The following is a 19754-nucleotide window of genomic DNA, read 5'->3' on the forward strand; positions in this document are numbered from 1 at the left end:
AAGTGAAGAACTGAACCAGAACCCTGGCTACCAATATCGTGAAGTCGCTCTTCAACTTCAACAGCTCATCCTCACTAAGTAGGTACTCAGTGTTATTGAACTTGTTAATGTCCGCCATACGTGGACGAGTGTTGTCAAGATGGCTAGATGGGATCCTATCAAATGTGACATAGTACCCTATCCAGTGCATATCTGAATTTCTGTGGTTCTTTAATATGATGTTGACAAGGACAATAAAGTCTAGATTATCAAATACAATGCGAAGGCTGCCGTTGGTTTGAAGCACTTGCTTAACTTCTGATATGATGTCACCACCAACGCTGTCCATGATGTTTAGTAAACTGTCCCTGCTCTGTGTGACACCAGTCTTATTCAATCTCTGAAATGTCTGAAATTGAAGGTTCCAGTTAAAATCTGAGAATGGAATTTTCTTCACATCGACAGTAACTGAAATATTGTATACACCAGTAGAGTGATTTTGATTTTAACTAACCCATTTAGATGTTGTAAACTAAATATTAATGTAAGGGCATCAACTATTTTATGTGAAATATCAGAGAATGACAGGACTGGTGAGGACTGTTATCAATGAAGTTATTATTATACAAATGCCTACCTTCTTAGATGCATGACCAGAACCAAGGACAACTGCAATGACTTTCTGTACTAAGGACAGCTCCCTGTTTCTGTAAGGATCAGTAAAATAATCTGTTTGAATTTTTTATTCTGTGTTTATATTCTGTCACTCGGTATCTTGCATGAACTAAAATACTGTTCGTAGCTATGCCTATTGAACGATAAGACTTGCAGCTCGAATGGGCTATGATTCAAATTGAGAGTGAAGGGTCAAAATTCTTTTAGTATCAACCAACTAGTTGGTCAAGTATTTTTTTACATTTTATGTAAAAAATTATTGAGGGAAGTGAGGTAAGTTATTTACTTTTTGTCACACGTGGTGCTACTAGGTGGCATGGTCTGTCACTAATAGACCTATTGTAGCATAGCCAATCAGAATGTAGGATTAGTAATAGACCACTAGTTTGTTGATATTTAAATTGAATTAAGGATTGTAAATGTGTCACTTTTATTTAAACAATATTTGCATTCAATATTTGCCCCAAGACAAGAAGCTCATTGGGAGGGCTAACTTTCATTGACCATGAAAAATTATGTAACATAAGACCCTCATAAGTAGCATTACTTATTGTGTCATCATCCATTGTAATACCAATGTATGTGTTGTGGTTTAATTTTTTGGGGGTTGAAATTTTTCAAACCAGTTTATTTTTTATTTTCCTTTATGCAGTTTTCATTACCATAATCTGAGACAAAGGGAAATAAAAGTCAAACTGGTTTGAAAATCTTTAAACCAAAAAACCTTTTGAACCATAACATATGTACCACCCACTCTGGGAGTGATAGGATATTGAAACAGTGGCATAAATCAAATTGTGATTGAGGCATTAGCATATTTAACAGCAAGGTTAAACATGAAGTACTGTGGCTTGGGAAAAAATGCAGTTGAAATAGTATTTTACAATACCTGGTATTCATAAGCACACCATAGGCAGTACATATCCTCGGTACCTGGCTGCCATCTGCTTTCACATTAGGTAATGCCACAGCTGACAACATGTCCAGTACATCAGGGGCTTTTTCCTTCATTTCAGTCAGAATAGAGATCCACTGAAATTTGTTTAGTTCCTTTTGACTGTCCTTTGTCATTCGAAGAACAGATGGATTTTCTTTCTTCTGACACAGCTTTTGGCACTGACTATCAATATCTTGCAGTATGATAGCTTTCCCGCAACTCTTAATAAGTGGTATTTTCATCATGGTTTCTGCCAGAGCTGGAGGTGATGATGACATTATCTTTGCAACCAGTTTTTCTTTTTCATCTGGTGTAAGCACCCCAATAGTCCCTGTATTAGGAGGCTCAGCAACCTGTTGATATAGATTTGTGATTGTTTGAATCACGTGGATTGCGGTAATGAAGAGAAATCTTGCATTTAATTAAATATATAATGATGCACAATGGAAATATTCGTACTGTCGATTCAATTACAATACTCTTGTCTTGTGTACATTTTTGCAACTGGAGATTTCTCCTCTGTTTATTGGTATAAAAAAGAAATCATTTGTCAAATAACATACCGTGTTCTTGTGGAGTCCAGAGCTAGAGAGAATATCAACTCCTTGTTTTCTGTCTACGCCAGCCTTGTCTACAGATTTAGGTTTCAGAAATTCTGGCAAATTTCGTGTGGCATCAGTTGACTCTTGACGCTCCTTCTCGTTGCGTACAATGTCGTTGTCAGCCCTTGGTAGCGTGGAATCTTTATCAGAACGCTGCATAGTTTGGAAGGTAGGTTTGGGCGCTATAGGTGTAAGACCAGTAGTGGAAGAGCTCGCCGACTGAAACCGGCAAGCCAGGCGAATCTTGACAGGTGGCTTTGCTACATGGTCTGGTCGGGTTTTCTTGCTTGCGTGAGCTACTGAAGGCGATACTGTCGGACCTGATGGGCTTTCTTCAAGCTTCTTCTCCCTCTTTATGCGTATATTCGCTGAATGGTAGGTCCTCTGTTTACCATCGGACTCTTTGCAGAGAGTTCTGAATTCTTTAAATGCCGCAATTTTCCGAGCACAAGACCGACATACAAACTGTGACAATCCGTCATTTTCATTCCCTTCGAGACCAGTAATTTCATTGTATCCTTCCATGATCGCTTCTCTCTGGGACTTTTGGCCGAAAAGTGAAATGGGGCGATCATTAGAACTCAAGGGATTACAGCAGCAGCGACAAATCTTCGTGTTTGAAACAAGTTTATTTGGAGTTTTTTGCGCCATATTTGTAAATTCGCGCTCAGCTGTTCTGATGTTGTTTACATGCAATTTTACTTCCGGGAGTTTACGCATGAGCAGTTTGATAAATCGAGTAGCCAATCAAGATCGTTCCGGAAATTGATTATTCCAGAGCTCCGTGTCTTGGCGCTGACCAAAAGACACGTGGGCTCTGGGAACGAGATTGCTGAAAAACAATGTCAGCTGGCACGCCATATTTACACGTAATTACTGGTATGAAATGTCACACATGCACGGATACACGCTTCAAAAAACCTGTGTGCCAATTTCCGTTTAACAAAATAATAACCTACCTACAGTCCACATTGGCTGTAGGGCATGCATTTATCTTTGTCGAATGTCAACAACAGAAACACGGATATCTCAGTGACACTGTCTACACGCAATGCCTATTGTAATTGGCAATTTCGCAGCACAAGTTCAGGTTTGTGGGCATTATATTCTAAGACTTATCGACAGCTACTGACGTGACGCAGATAACGCAATAGCGAGTATCACTTTGGCACTATTAATTAAAAGGTTAAGATTCGACAATAATTGGTTAAAATCGAATTATTCAACGTTGTTTTGACTCCTTTTATGTGGGGTGTTTCGGTCAAATGGTCTCTTCACGAAACCTTCCCAATCAGATTCCTTTGCAGAAAGATTTATTGGAAGATTTGCATTATGCAAATTTCCCACCAGAATTTGACGAATATTTTCTTTTCCGATCACGCATTTTTTTCCCGACCTTTTCTAACACCTTATTAAAACAAGAAAGAGAAACAGACAAATGCAATGTGGGGTAAAATAACCATTTGAAGATAGCCTGGGTCAATGTTTTCACCGAGTCGCCACAACATAGCATTTTCTCAACAGTTGCGAATTATGCAAATTTGTTAACGAAGCCTCGCTAACTTTGGTTTTCGTCAGCGCGTGCATTGATTGCCCAGATTTTTTATTTCGTATTATTAAAGACGAAGACCCAAGCTTTATCACAATGTTCCTCTCGAGTCGATACCTGACATACCAAGATGCATTTTAAACCTTCAAACTTACTCAATTTTCGCCTCATCGCGAAGTCCTCAAAATGTCAATTTTTCAAAGAGCCATAAAACCCTCCAAAGTTCTACAAAAGTTTACATAGGTCCCATTGATAGAAAGTAGGTGAGTTATGCTCTTATTCAAAATCGACCTCGCTTTCTAGCGTTGCGTACTGTTTCAACACAAGCGTATTGAACTTGGCTAATTTTGAGTGAGATTTTTGCATAATTAATGAGGCAAAACCCGTTATTTCGTTTTCTCCAAAATTCTCGAAAACTAAAAAATTTCCAGAACATTCAAATAATATTTTCGAAGATAGTTCCCCAAAAGTAAACTTCAGGCAAATTATCAGGAGTTTCGATTTTTCAAGCTTGGCCAGCGATTCTCGAAAGTTACAGTCAGGCACTCTTAAAGTATGCGCCTAGTGAGTATGTTACTGATCTTGTTGAACAAGAAGTTGGTACTGAAACTAAAGAGTCCAAAGACTCTACTGAGTCCGGTGCGACAGCTTCTGACGCTTGTGACAACACTAAGCCTTCTGGTCATGTTGACAAGCAAGCCACTCAGAACGAGGACGTCGTTACCACTAAGTCAGGACGAGTAGTTAAGTCAACCAAAGATCACGATAATTTCGTATATTATTGATTCCGTGATTTAGTAATTCTCTAGTTGTATTCTTTGCTCATTCCTTGAGCATTGCCCGGGAAGGATGTAGTGTATTGATTACTATTATAGTAACAAGGACATGTGTTACTGTTACCTTATGTGAAACTACTGCATGCTACAGCATGATGTGAAAGTACTGTTACTGAGTTGAAGTAGAATAATGATTGTACTCCAATATAGATAATTGCTTAGTGAATAAAGGTTATTACATAGAAAGCAATGGAAGAGTGTGTGTCTCCTCACTTAAGTAGTAAATGACTACACAACAGCGATGAGCTTTACGCTACAGAGAACAGCAACAAATCCGAGCTGAAATTATGTTCCTCAGTGCCAAAGTATTCTGACAATGTAGAAATTTTCGTATGCATTTTGACTGCAGATATACATGTATGTGTTGTAGGTTAAAATGAATCCCAGGTTAAAATGATTTCAACCTAGGTTGATTTGTATTTTCCTTTGTTTGAGATGTAAATTACCCAACCTTAAGAAAGTGAAAATACAAATCAACCTAGGTTGAAATCATTTTAACCTGGATTCACTTTAACCTACAACATATGTGCTGGACATTGAGATTTCAGACCATTTATATGTAAATAAATGAAGGTTTTACATGAAGCTGATTTCAAATGCAAAATGTGCTGCAAATTGCACAAATGCCTTTGCCCAATTCATTTGGTTTTATTTTTGTCACATTATCGTATACTTTGTATTACCCCAGCCTACTATTTAGCCGAGATATGTCCAGGATCGACCTTGTTAGCAAGAATTTGCTAGCAAATTATTTTCGCAAAAGTAACAAGGATTTTCCTTGCTAGCTAAAACCGTTCATTACAAATATCGCAAGAATCGTAAGAATAACAAATATAACAAGATTCAAGACTTAGAAGAACTTGAAGGCAAGAGGGGCCCCGAAATCCCCGCAAATATCGCAAATATCGCAAAAGTAACAAGGATTTTCCTTGCTAGCTAAAATCGTTCATTACAAATATCGCAAAAATCGCAAGAATAACAAATGTAGCAAGATTCAAGACTTAAAGGAACTTGAAGGCCAGAAGGGCCCCGAAATCTCCGCAAATATCGCAAATATCGCAAAAGTAACAAGGATTTTCCTTGCTAGCTAAAATTAATCGTTCATTACAAATATCGCAAAAATCGCAAGAATAACAAATGTAGCAAGATTCAAGACTTAAAGGAACTTGAAGGCAAGAAGGGCCCCGAAATCTCCGCAAATATCGCAAATATCGCAAAAGTAACAGGGATTTTCCTTGCTAGCTAAAACCGTTCATTACAAATATCGCAAGAATCGCAAGAATAACAAATATAACAAGATTCAAGACTTAAAAGAACTTGAAGGCAAGAGGGGCCCCGAAATCCCCGCAAATATCGCAAAAGTAACAAGGATTTGCGATATTTGCGGACATTTCGGGCCCCTTCTTGCCTTCATCTTCTTCTTAGTCTTGAATCTTGTTACATTTGTTATCCTTGCGATTCTTGCGATATTTGTAATGAATGGTTTTTGCTAGCAAGGAAAATCCTTGTTACTTTTGCGATATTTGCGGACATTTCGGGCCCCTTCTTGCCTTCATCGTCCCCTAAGTTTTGAATCTTGTTACATTTGTTATTCTTGCGATTCTTGCGATATTTGTAATGAATGGATTTTGCTAGCAAGAAAAATCCTTGTTACTTTTGCGATATTTGCAGACATTTCGGGGCCCTTCTTGCCTTCATCGTCCCCTAAGTCTTGAATCTTGTTACATTTGTTATTCTTGCGATTCTTGCGATATTTGTAATGAACGGAATTTGCTAGCAAGAAAAATCCTTGTTACTTTTGCGATATTTGCGATATTTGCGGACATTTCGGGGCCCTTCTTGCCTTCATCTTATCCTAAGTCTTGAATCTTGTTACATTTGTTATTCTTGCGATTCTTGCGATATTTCTAATAAAGGGTTTTTGCTAGCAAGAAAAATCCTTGTTACTTTTGCGATATTTGCGGACATTTCGGGGCCCTTCTTGCCTTCATTTTATCCTAAGTCTTGAATCTTGTTACATTTGTTATTCTTGCGATTCTTGCGATATTTGTAATGAACGCTTTTTGCTAGCAAGAAAAAATCCTTGTTATTTTTGCGATGTTTGCGATATTTGCGGACATTTCGGGCCCCTTCTTGCCTTCATCTTCTTCTCAGTCTTGAATCTTGCTACATTTGTTATTCTTGCGATTTTTGCGATATTTGTAATTAATGCTTTTTGCTAGCAAGAAAAAATCCTTGTTATTTTTGCGATGTTTGCGATATTTGCGGACATTCCGGGGCCCTTCTATCCTTCATGTTCTTCTAAGTGTTGAATCTTGTTACATTTGTTATTATTGCGATTTTTGGTATATTTGTTACTCAGTCTTTTCTCATGGCAAGAAAATGTCTTGTTACTTTTGCGATTTTTGCTATTTCTTCTATACTTTTCTAATAGCCGTTTTCTTTGCGACAATTGCGAAACTAATTTGCTAGCAAATTCTTGCTAACAAGGTCGATCCTGGACATAAGTGATTTAGCCCTGACAGTCTCCACTACATGTATTTCAATTTATGTTGTCTGAGAGCCTACATGGCAAGACAACAAGGTAATGAGGGTAATCTAAGCCTAATTACAAGATTTACAGCTATCCCCTCAGCTAATTCCATACCACTTGTCGGTCTTCTCATGTAAGCTTGACGCTTTGAAATCCGACAACGTTAATTGAATTAGCTGTGAAGGATTTAGGAATACTACGATCTTGAAGAATGTACACTCAACCTCGAAAAGGACTGAAACAAACAGATATCACTAAACGCAAACAAGCAGGCATGGTCTGCATGTTTATTTTCTTACCATAAAAATAAATTGTATTTCAGTCGAATAGGTGTGAATGAAATTGAATTGAATTGAATTGAACTGAAACCGAATGAAAATGCGACATATAAAGAAAACCACTGCAGACTAACTAACCTGAACAATTTCCGGTTCCTCGATCTGAAGGAGTGAATCATGGCCCGATGGACCAAATCTCTTTACACTGTCCATGTCCACGAGACGACGGATTTTGACCGTTTTCTCTCTTCATCCTCTTCTAATTTAATATTCTAAGAATTCTACAACGAGTTTTACCTATTCTCGTTTCAATAACAACTGATTTTCACCCCAAATAGTTTGTTTTAGGTTTGATGAGACGAAAGCGCAGTTGAAGACAACGTCAAAACTGCCAGGCGTATGTTGAGTAACCAGAGCGACCAGGCCTTAAGGAAAATTGGAACGAGCATCGGACTCACGGATGTCGTGGATTGCAGCGGTAAAACAGAAAATTCCTTTTCTGTGTGCAAGAAAAATCGCTTTTCTTCGCAAACGTATGACACAAAAGAGACAGAAAACCACCAAGACTGAGTGGTGACCATGGTTTTAGGATCTTTGAGATGCAAACCAAAGATTTCACCAAATTTGACAAAAATGCGACTGTAAATCGAAAGTTTTCACTCCCAATGACGACAAAGATGACGGAAGTGCAGGAACACCGTGCAAAGTGTAATTTTACATGATATCGAGAAGCAAACACCCCGCCGCTGGAAAATCCTGTTCAATATATAGCTTTCATTAAAAAATTGGATTATTTACAATTTTTTATTATAATTATTATCAAAAAAATTATTCCATTTCAACAACGATGGTTAATATTTATGTCGGACTATCCGCTGCTTTTGAAAGTGCCCTTCGAGCAGTGCGAAAAAGACTGAAACACGCTCATTAATTCTTGCGTTGCTTAAACCGGTATTATTACTGGCAGTGTAAAGCTGTTTCAAGTAGGAGCGATCAAGCTAACTTTAACAAATTGAATGACACTGAACTGAACGGTCTTATCATCCTAAAGGTTACTCCAAACTTTCGAAGGGCTACTTTTTGCCGAATGTTTATTTTTCGATCAAATTAAAGTTAATTACTTAAACTTACATTTTCAAAAACAAATTATTTCAAATCTTAAAACACGCGCGAGAACATTGAGAAAAAGGTATTTTCGTAAAAAAGTTAATAAGTTTTCAAGGTGACATAATCTCTGTAAGGCGTGGACTCCCCAGCGACCTTTTCGCGGCAACGGCTTCATTTCAACTTATTAGCATTTTTTGTTTACACTCGAGTTTGAGTGCTGTGGTTTTGGAAATAGGCAAGTCAATTTCTTATCACTTTGCAGCACAGAAGGTGCTAATTATCTTGAATCTTCCTAGACCAGTGAGCAATGTTTCGTGGACTGCACATATGAAGGCTCCTGAGAAAGCTGTAAACGAGCTCCTCGAAAGAGAACTCAAAAACGCGATGCTACAACTGAAAAGACACAGGCGTACTTCTTCTGTTCACTGATTCAACTTGAAAAGTGGGAAACCACTATCCTTTTAATGCTATAAATGTAGTTTAATTGATATTGAAAGCCTTATATATTCTATTTTCAATCTTGTATAATAGAATGTCGATTTGAACTTCATTTTCATTTGAAAAATTCAAGCGAGTTTTTTATTATCTTGCACGCATGGAAATTATGCGTCAGTCATTAACGTGTAACCAAAAGTTTGAAAATTCATATCTTTTGAACTATTGAACAGAAGAAAACCATGCTTTAAAACGTTGTTTAATAAACTATTTGAAAACGTACTACTGAAAGTAGCTACACGTTTAGTTTTTCTTACATCTCCAGTGTGCGTAACGGCCTCCCTGTTGATGCGTGTTACGTGATAATTAAGATGTAAAATGTTCAAAAATCTATAGCTCGGGTTTGAATCATCGTAAAATTCTCGTTCTTGCGCCAAAATAAAGCTATTGAAATGTGCTATGAGATGCAATGAGATATTATTATGCGCGTTTGCCTTTTATTGAAAAATATTCGATAAACTTTCGTTTCCAGTTTTGTTTACAAGTTCACGATTCACGCTGCGCACTTGTACTTTTTACTGATTTCACCTTGAAACTGTGCAACTCTTATGTTGTTATTGCTGTAAATGTACTTTCATTAAATTTAAAAACCTTATATATTGTTGTTTCAATATTCTATAAAAGACTGTTCATAAGAACTTCATTTTTAATTGAAAAATGGAAGCGAGTTTTTATCATGTGGAACGCGTATGAAATTATGCGTCACTCATTAACGTGTAACCCGGCAAAACGGTTTAAAAAGTCGCATCTCTCGACATATTCAACAAATAATAAAAATAAAACCATGCTTTTAAACCTCATTTATTACATCGTCCAGCCTGGTTAAGTGTAGGAGATTTCCTTTGGGGGTTCTAGTAGCACATCTTGGTTTATAAACCAAAATACGCTCATCAATTGGTGGTTTTCACCTCACACATCGTCACGCAAGTAAAAAATTAAATCCTCAACCATTCAATAGATAAAGTCAAGAAATTGATATTTTGGAGAAGAGTGATACGTAAACAACGTGTGAAAGCCACGGGGCTGTGCGATATCTCATAATCGAGTTATTCGAGAAAATGTACCACAGAAAATTACAGAGTTTAGTATGGGACGCCATGTTGGTGGACACCAACATGGCGGCCGGAAACCAGCAAAAACATCTGGAGTTCACTTTGGCTATTTCAAAGCCTTTCTTCTCCCTGCTGAACTTTCACACATTGACATAGACGTTTCTATTACATGTTAGCTGATCAGACCTAAAAAAACACGAGGCAAATCGATGTTTTCATGTACGTGACATGTTTAGAGCAGCTGAATCCTTCTGTCACGCAGTACGCAAAAATCTAAAATTCAAACTGCTCTATTTTCAAAACGAAGAATGCTATCCTGCTGAAAACAAGCAAGCCGATTGAAATTTATATTTTCTTTTATGCGATGAAGATAAAAACCCAAAATTGCGTTTTGTTATGAATTTCAGTTTTTTATGACGTCACATGAAAACCAAGAATTCGCAGACTTGCAATGTTATTGAGCCCAAGCAAAACTTCCCCGATAGCTTTCATGTCGGCCACTAGTGCCTCCCTATGATGCTGCATTGGCGCTTGCTTGTCGGTTTATCTTCTTTTCTTTTCGTTTCTTTTTTGTTAAACGTTTTTCCCCTAGGTAATACCGAAAACGTGCTCGCAGAAGCTAACTGGGAAAAACATGACTGAAAAACTATAACTTTCCCGCGAAGCACCATTTTGCTTCCTGTGAACGTCAGGGGTTCTACTATGTTATTGGCTGGCGGCTCACAGTGTGAGCCCGGTGCTGACATAATTCTCCGAGAAGGCGTGACATGCTTCTAAATCTTTAGAAGGCGAAAACTCGCAATACGATTTCTGCAAGATGCCTCCTCTTCAAATGAATTAATAGGGTATGAAGAATTGACGAAATTTCGTGAAATTTGGCCCGAAAGTTAACTGAACAACAAGGAACAAAAGGGTGTCGGCATTTTTTTTTAAATCAAATACTTCCCTCCAGGCGGCCTCGGAAAGCAACACGTTTGCAAATTCTTTTTTACTGGAACTTGACAGATATATTAAAAGAAAACCAATAGGAATACAGGGAAATGCTCACACCCTTTGAGAGATTGATGATTTGTGATTAACACTGTGCAGCTACATTTCGTCAGAGATCACGTTTGATACCCGATTAATTCGACGGAATGGCGCTCTGTCATTTTGCTGTTTACCGGCTTCCTTCGCCTTAGCAGAGGAATAACCAAAATAGCTTATAATTTTATCGAATTTTGCATTAAATAGGCTTTTTATCGATATATAGATTGTGGTGGTTTCCTAAAAAACAACGCGCGTACGAATTTTTTTCGGGAAGGCACCCGCGAAGGTTTGGAGTAACCTTAACATTTCTAAGCATAATAAGTGGTGCTATATATCAAATGACTTGTCACGTAACCGTTTTCGTGAAAAAAGCAAAGATTTGACAGGTAGGCGACGGTTTTAAGAGAAAACATCTAACAAAAACTTTTTTTTAATAATAATAATAATAATAATAAAAATTAAAAATCTCCAGCCCTTCACGTTTGGAACGATCGTCCATTTTTCTCTAGAAAACATTAGTCAGGACAAAGGTCATTTCTTAGTCCAAAATTCAACCTTTGATTGTTAATTACTCCAATTCAAAAACTTGAGGACAATGAATATCATGTAATAGGCGAAGCTAATAAAATAAAATAAGATCGGTGTCAGACTTTTTAAGAATGTAACATCATTGTACCTGTACACTGAACCCCATCACCATGAAAGCCGCTCTTGCAGGCACAGGAAAACCCTTCAGGCAAATCGGTGCATTTTGCCATCTGGTGGCAGTTGTGGGATCCTCGTGCGCATTCATCAAAACCTATAACGAAATCAGTCAATAAAGGGAAAGTATCACGAAAATATGATGTCATTTCAAAACCCAAAAATCTGACAACAGAAACAAAACATAATTGTCTAGTTTTGTTTTAAATTATCACCCCAGTGCAATAAAACTGTCGATTAGTGCCTCTGGCCAGAGACGGAGTAGGTCGGAATGAATTAAAACTTGAAAAATATTAGGCTAATGTTTTTCAAGTTTTCGTATTATATTTTTTGTTTCCAAAATGCGCTAGAACAGAGTACGAGTTGTTCCTTTCAAGAATTGACTTGATTTCTCTCCTCTCGTTGTTCTAGAATTATTTTGTAGCTATGTGAAGGTCTTATTTCACCATTTTTAACAAAAGAGGTCAAAAACCCCATGATACTTCCCCTTTAAGTAGGTTAAATAAAAAAAGAACGACCCTTGTAGTTATTTACACAACTTAAGCAGTTACGAAAAGAAAGCTGAAAAGAAAAAAATTCAGGCATGAACGGGATTCGAACCCGTGACCTCTGCGATGACAGTGCAGTGCTCCACCAACTGAGCTTTCAAACCAACTGGGAGCTGGTCATATTGTGGGTTCGTAATATACCCGTGAAGGATGAATAAATGAATATGAATATATATGTTTCAGATATTCATATTCAGCAATTGAGGTTGTTTGTCTGCGTGATATATGTACTTCCACTGTAACTATTTAGGACATAAAAGAAATAAATCATTCATTACTCAAAACTAATTTATTAGCGCAGCATGATAATTGAAAATGCTCTGTTGTGTTAAAGAGACCTTTGGGCCCGATCAAATGAAACACCTAAATGCTATCGCACATTTTCTATATTCCTTCTGTTAGCCTACTCTAAAGGCCTTCGATAAAAAACAAGGTCAATCATTATGCAAAAGTTGAGCCCGGCTTTATATTTTAAATCAGTCTGTTCTATTTTTTATAAGCACTTTGAAGCTGGTTCAGAATAAGAAAATTTCTTCCTTTCCATGAAAGCGTTGGAGTAGTCAAGTGACAAAAGCCACGTCATTTTGACATTCCTCTTCTAATCACCAGTACTCTTCCAGATCGTTATGTCTGAATTTACTCCAATTTATCATAATAATAACGAAGATTCTTTCACGTAATTATTAGCTCTTGGTAAGCTCTTGTTCATGATCTATTAAAGTCCAGGCTCTAGTTGTTCAAAGAGCGGATAACTTTATTCAGTAGATATATCGCTATCAAGCGCATAAAATGTACTCGAACCAATACATTTATCCACTGCAAAACATTGTAAACAATCTTACAGGTTTATGAAATAAATGTGATGGTATGTTTCAAGCCTGGTGAATGAATGAGAATGATGTATTATTCTAGAAAGAGACACAGGCATACTCGGTAAAAAGAAATCCGAGTGTTCTTATCAGGAGTCGAACCTAAGAATTTCCGATTACTTGTTCGGATACTCTACCACTGAGCTACAGGAGACTCGTGGGAGCTAAGGCCATTAAACTAGGCTCATGGGACAAATCTCAATCTTACAGGTTCTTTGACCAAAAATCGTCACAAGGCTTACGCTTGGTAAAAATCCAATTCAATCTTCAATCAATGTGTTCAATTAAATTTGACCTATCAAATTTCTTTTAATCTAATAGAATGTTTTACGTTTTACTCACTCTGCACAAACTTCTTTACTTGAAGCAAGACTGCACCAAGAAAAATCAGCTGCAAAGCAAAACAAATGAAGCATAAAGTCCTTCCTTTTTTTCAAAATTTAAAGCCGCGATTCTTCCAAAAGAAAATAAACGAAAACACACCTTCCAGTTGAAATTAATCATGGCATTCTTTAAAACGAAGGGATATTCTGATGCCTGCGTTTGCAGAAGAACGGACGTTAGATCACAGGTGCAGTCGGTTAAACCACAACGCACATCTTTAAAAGAGAGAGATTATTGCGGGTTTTATACGCGCCCGACCCAGCTGGAAGTTAATTCTAAAAACAAAGCACCTGGTTTTTAACAAAAGTACTGCGAAGAGAACGCATTTTTTCAGTTCAAAGCTAATTACTTTGATAAGCCGGCTAACTTAAGGGGTTAATGAATGGTACAATTCCGCAGCATGTGCTTAAGAAATTTAATTTCTAAGAGGTCTAATGCAAATTAATACACTTTACTAATAGGGCTTAACATTTTACGGTGCAAATACTCCATCAAAACGAATGGAAATGTGATACCATACTGACTGAACTCTGACTCAGTAGCAGAAAAAATATTTTAAAATTTTAAAGAATAAGAGTTGTGCAATAAAGTTTTTTGACGGTAAAGTTCAGTAAACAGGCCTTACTGTTTTTATTCCAGCCGTAACCATGAAGCCTCGATAGAAAAATAAAAGCTGAATAGTGAAAATTATCTCTTCTTACTGATGTTTTAACAAGTAATGCGCTATTTTATTTTCAGTGCGTTTTGTTGTATGCTCTAATTGCATAACACTGTATTAACAATATCTCCGATATTTTGACTCCACTTAGACGTTATGTATAGATATCTTTTTATGCTTCGTTATCAATTGAGATGTTTCTTTTGAAATTTTCAATCATGGGGAACTTCTAAAACCAAGTTCTAATTAAAACTTTATTGTTCCTCAGTTGTGTGTTTTGATAAAAACTTTAAGTTAAATTTCAACAAAAAACATAACACAGAAGAAGATATTCAGCTGGTATTAGGATTTATAACCTTTGTATCGATAGTCTACTGCACCATCTCTCCAATTTTTTTTCGAAACTGTGGCCAGTTTGATTAGTGTTTGTAAACATCCATAAAAAAGCGATGTCTTGAAATAAAAGTGCGACGTAGCCACAAAACGGTGAATTTTTCTTTCCTTTTCCTGCTTTCAACACCGTTGCTACTAATTCTTGGATAATTCGCTCACATTGTACAATTTGAACGGGTTGGAATAATCACAAAGTAAATAAGATAACGTGAATATTTATTTCTAAGGAACGTTTTCGTTGGCGTTGGAGGTTGTCCCTATTATATACTGCTCTACGCGTTGTATATGAGATGATAGATACCCAGCAAGGCGCCTAGATGGCTATAATCAGCCCTTACTACACATGCCTACAGCGCGAACGGATATTTGTTGCACAAATGTTGCTAGAAGATCTTATTGATTTCATGGCCGCTATTTCTCGGGCATGATATGGCTAATATCCCATGGGCCCTAAGCCAATCAAACCTCTGAAATTACACCTGATCCAATGATAAAGGTTTTAATGAGAATTATTTGAGTATTTTAGTACCTTCTGGGGGGTTGACAGAGCATTGGTAGGTCAAGGTTTACTGAATTCGATGATACCAAGGCAACTAATTATTTACAGATAGGATTTTTAGAAAGAGAGAGATTCCTGTTTTTAATGGTACAAAAGTTAACTTTCTTACAGTAAATTCTATGATTTTATATCCTTTTCGTGTTTTTCTTTTCATTTTGATCTCTTTTTGGTGGATTTGGTGCCAACAGTTTTTGAGCAATGGAAATCCAAGATAGCCCGCATTTTGAAATCGTGACGTAATTCTCGCGTCATATGATGCCATTACTCTCTTGTACGGACCTCAAAGGAAACATCTTTGAACGTACCACCTATCCCCAAGTGTCATTGTCGTAGATTTAATCCCGTAACATTCCGAAAGTGACGACCCTCGCTGTAAACGTTACTTTCGGGGAACGCTACTTTCGGGGGGTCGTTACTTTCGGAATTTCACAGTACTTACAAATTTATGGAGGGAGACCAGAATAGATCAGATGAGTGACCCGAAAAAAATTTTATGCCTTTGGGGGGAGAGGGGAGTCTTAATTCAGCCCATTGGGAAAAGCGTCTCAATTTTTCTCAATGAGGGTTGCTTTGAAAGGTTCTTCGTATTCTTCACATCCAGTGTAAGTCTGTCGTTGTTCAGTTAAATCCATTTATAGAGCTACCGATAGGGAGACAAGTATCTGCATACATTGCACATGATAGCGGACTAACTGAAAATCATTTCTGTAAGTAGATTAAGAATAACAACGTCGAGTCAAATTGAGTCCGCGATGTTATAAATGTGCACATTTTAATAGCACAACAAATTATGTGTAGAATGCAAAATGAAACTACATGTAATTTCCTCAATTGTAGTGAAAAGGTAAAATTAATGACAAAAATTTAATCAATCACTCGTTGGATTGTAATGCCCCTCCCTTCGCCTCGCCCCCCGACGCCTGAACAGCCGGCCAAACAGCCTCCTGAAGCAACCTGGCTTCTTCTCCTTTGGCGTAATCTGAAAAACAAAATTTCAGAGTCATGTTATTTTCTTATGTTAATTACACTGAGCTTTTATCATCCTCCCAGAAAAACAATTATCTCAGTTCTGTGTAGTGCTGAAAAGAGTTCAAACCATGTTTAAATCCAACAATGAGATGTAAACAGGCCGTAAAGATTGAGCTATTGCGTTAAACAGCGGAATTTTAGGGTAAGCAGTGAAAAACGGTCTGAGTAAAAAGTACTTCCGAACACCGTTCGATAATTACAGAAATGTAATCGTTATTCTTAGCACTTGTTCGGTGAATTTCTAAACTTATCCGATCAGGATCGTCTCGACCCCTCGCGAATTTTGAATTCCATATTGATGTGAGAATCTCTTGCGTTCAGGTTCACCACAAGACAAATCTTCTCTTGCATCTTGAATCTCTCGTGTTAAGGATACCTTTCCGCGAGTCCGTTCTACTTAACTTGCTGAAAGATTTTTTGTGTGGTTTTTGTCTATGGTAGGTATCTATTCCGTACATTTCCTACCGTATACTTACCTGGGCCTGGAGGCTAGCAATTTTCTCCTTCGTCTCATCGATTTTGCTGCAGAAATAAAGTTGTAAAATGATGAGCCACATCCCGCGATAAATTATGTGCTGCACTTTGGGAAACGATGGTTAATTTGGGTTGAAGCGCACGAAAGGCCTGGGGAACTGGTGACTTCGTTAGATAAGTGGTTAAGCAAAATCGAGTGGTCTTCGAGATTTCTTTTTGACGACACAGTAAGTAATTTTTAAAAAACGAGCAGGAGTGTTTTATCGGATCTAAAAGTATGAAAGGCATCGTAATAAAGTTTATTGTGTTGAATAAAAAGAGGAAAATTCCAATTTCTGAAAAACCTGCCTGTCTGACAGCCACCGTTGATCATTTGTTATCAAGGTCTTTTATTATTATTTTGTTGTCGCCGATAAGTGAATTCATGATGAGTCTGTTTGAAGACTTGACAAGCACAAAAAGGCAAAAAATTAATTACATTACATCTACCACTTACTTTTGCTGGTCATTTAACTGCGACTTAGCCTAAAAGAAATGTAGCTGTTAATTGATATGATTCGTAAATAACTCAAATGAATAGCCGTGTAAATGACATGAAAGACAGTGTAGCCAGGGAGATTGACCAAACGCCTTCACCGGCTTCCATTAAAGATGCTAAGAAAGAGGAGTTTAGACAAGGGCTATAAGGTTCATTTCGAAATATACAGTGAGTGGAATCCCCATAAAACCAAGTGCCAAGTGATTAGAAACGTGTTTGTTATAACTGAGATTCTTTATAAGAAGCGAAATTAAACCCCAATATCACGTATTAATAAAGAGGAGTCAAGACAATTTGCAGGAAGTTCATTTCGAAAGTCACGTGTTTACATTTATTCTTTATTTCAGGGAAGATTTTAAATTTGAGCCAGAGGGTCCAGAGGAGTTCTATTTGATCATAAAAGAAACTGTTCTCTTTGAATGTCTTACCGCATTAACGACGAACCTCTTTGAAAGGTGCCATCTCTCTTGGATGTTGTTACATACCGCGGGCCAAATATGTCTGTGGGCTTATAAATTTGCGAAGGTTCGGAAGACTGTTAACCTTTCAAGCAACGGATATTGCGCACGCGATCACTGTTTGCTAAAGGAATGTTTGTAAAACATGGTGGAAATTGGGTCGACACAATATCGAATATGGAAACAGCAAATAGTTGGCATTCACAAGAGGCCGTGGCAATTCTTGCTTTGCAAAGCAAAAATGTTTTGCAATCACCAACGAGAGTGATTATATATACGAGTGTGGTTTTACGGAGGATTTCGTAATACCGTCAACTCTCGCCTTGCGGACACCTCGCGATTACGGACACCCCCGATAATACGGACAGCAGCTTTATCCCCGGCAGACGTTTGACTGACAAAAATTCCCGCCATTACGGACACTAACTCGCGGTCCTGAGGGTGTCCGTAATAAAGAGAGTTGACTGTACTGAGGTACGTTATGATGATGATGATGATGATGATGATGATGATGATGACGGATGATGATGATAACGATGACGATTGTGACGACGACTAGGGTTTCTATTTCATACATTTTACTGTCACCTTGGCCAGGCTGAAGAATATCCTCGTTATATATACCGGGGACACATTGTAAAGGCTTCTTTATATCGAGTGTCCACTGAATTTACTAGCAGATTCTTACCTCCAGGCGCCAGATAGCAAACTCTCTCTCAATCTCGGCATTGTGTCTGTAATTTAAAATAAATAAATAAATTCATAACGAAGCTTTACTTTACATGACTAGACCTTATACCCTTGTCATTTAGCCAGGGATTGTGTTTTCGTTAGACGTGGGTATAAACGAACAAAAATGCATTGAGATGCACTGGAAAAAGTAATACTTTCTGTATCTTCAGGGGGCCTTTTCTCGAAAGACCCGGTGATACCGGGCCCGATAAGTGTCTGTGATAGATGTTTTTTAGCAGAAGTCAATTTTTGTTAGCTTTGAATACTAAATTATAAAATCTTACAATTCTGTGAAAACATTGCCAAGTACCATGTCTGTAATCGCTGTGTAATCGGCGAAAAAACATTTAAAAAAATTTACTTATCGGGCCCGGTAAGTTACTGGGACTTTCGAGAAACGGGCCCCAGCCGAGAAATTGTTTTTCGCTCACTGACCTGATAAACGATTAACTCCAATACATGGCTTGGACAAAAGACATTAAAAGGCTCGCAAAAAATAATACATTGAGGGCTTAGACCAAAAATCAGGATCTTAACCAAAGCATAAATAGCATTTAAGTGGAATTGTCTGTTGGAGGGGAAAGACGGATTAGAACGCTCAATAGGAAATTTGCAGTAGGACTCCTACGATTTTTACATAAGACTTTTAAAGCACCGAAGGATCACAGAACGCTCTGTCTTCACAACCTGGCCGATACTAAAGACCAATTTATATGAAGGTATAAATTGAAATTAGTCTGTTGACTATAGACCAGTCCTACATCGGACAAGGACCATTTCTGATACCCGATCATGTGTGAATTGTTTTAGCTCTACTAACCAGGTGGGCCCACCAAGTGCTAGAAAAATCCCTGCTGTCTCATGTTCTACTCACGGTAGAGTAAATACATCTTAAGGGCTGTTTACACGACAGAAAAAGAAATGGTCCGGACCCGTTTAATTTTTTAAAGAAATACAGGTGCTGCTTTGGGTCCATGGGCGCCTATGAACCCAAAACAGCACGGGTATTTCGTTACAATAATTATGCATGATTAAATGGGTCCGTATCATTTTTTTACTTTTCGTGTAAACGGCCCTTTGGTCAGAAAACATTTTGTCTTTCTCCCTGTCTGTTTGCGTGCTTGTTTATTTTCTCAATCGCAGAACAGACCTGTTGTGTTCTTTTAGAGTGCTGCTTACGGGCTATGGCGGGTTGACAAGAAGAACACTGTTGGATACTCTTACTCTGATTAGTTCATTATCAAAATGAAACTGTTTTCAATGTTGTAACCATTCACCTTTCTTGTTCAGCTATCTGCGCCTCTCCTTCCTGCAAGGGATATAAAAAAAATAATATTA

At 37.6% G+C, this 19754-nt stretch overlaps 1 protein-coding gene across 1 annotated transcript in view; it reads right to left on the bottom strand.

Annotated features, from left to right (window-relative positions):
• Window positions 1–19754, bottom strand: part of LOC146489059 (uncharacterized) — a 68875-nt gene that overhangs the window by 47186 nt on the left and 1935 nt on the right. The window contains exons 6-9 of the mRNA XM_085110283.1: window positions 19694–19725; window positions 18373–18418; window positions 13534–13582; window positions 11749–11871 (exon numbers count right to left, since the gene is read on the bottom strand). Coding sequence (XP_084966409.1) covers window positions 11749–11871; window positions 13534–13582; window positions 18373–18418; window positions 19694–19725 — 250 coding nt within the window. The remainder of the gene's footprint in view (window positions 1–11748; window positions 11872–13533; window positions 13583–18372; window positions 18419–19693; window positions 19726–19754) is intronic.

The sequence above is a fragment of the Pavona decussata genome, unplaced genomic scaffold (genome assembly GCF_977016875.1).
Source record: "Pavona decussata unplaced genomic scaffold, jaPavDecu1.1 SCAFFOLD_6, whole genome shotgun sequence".
In the NCBI taxonomy this organism is placed as follows: domain Eukaryota; kingdom Metazoa; phylum Cnidaria; class Anthozoa; order Scleractinia; family Agariciidae; genus Pavona; species Pavona decussata.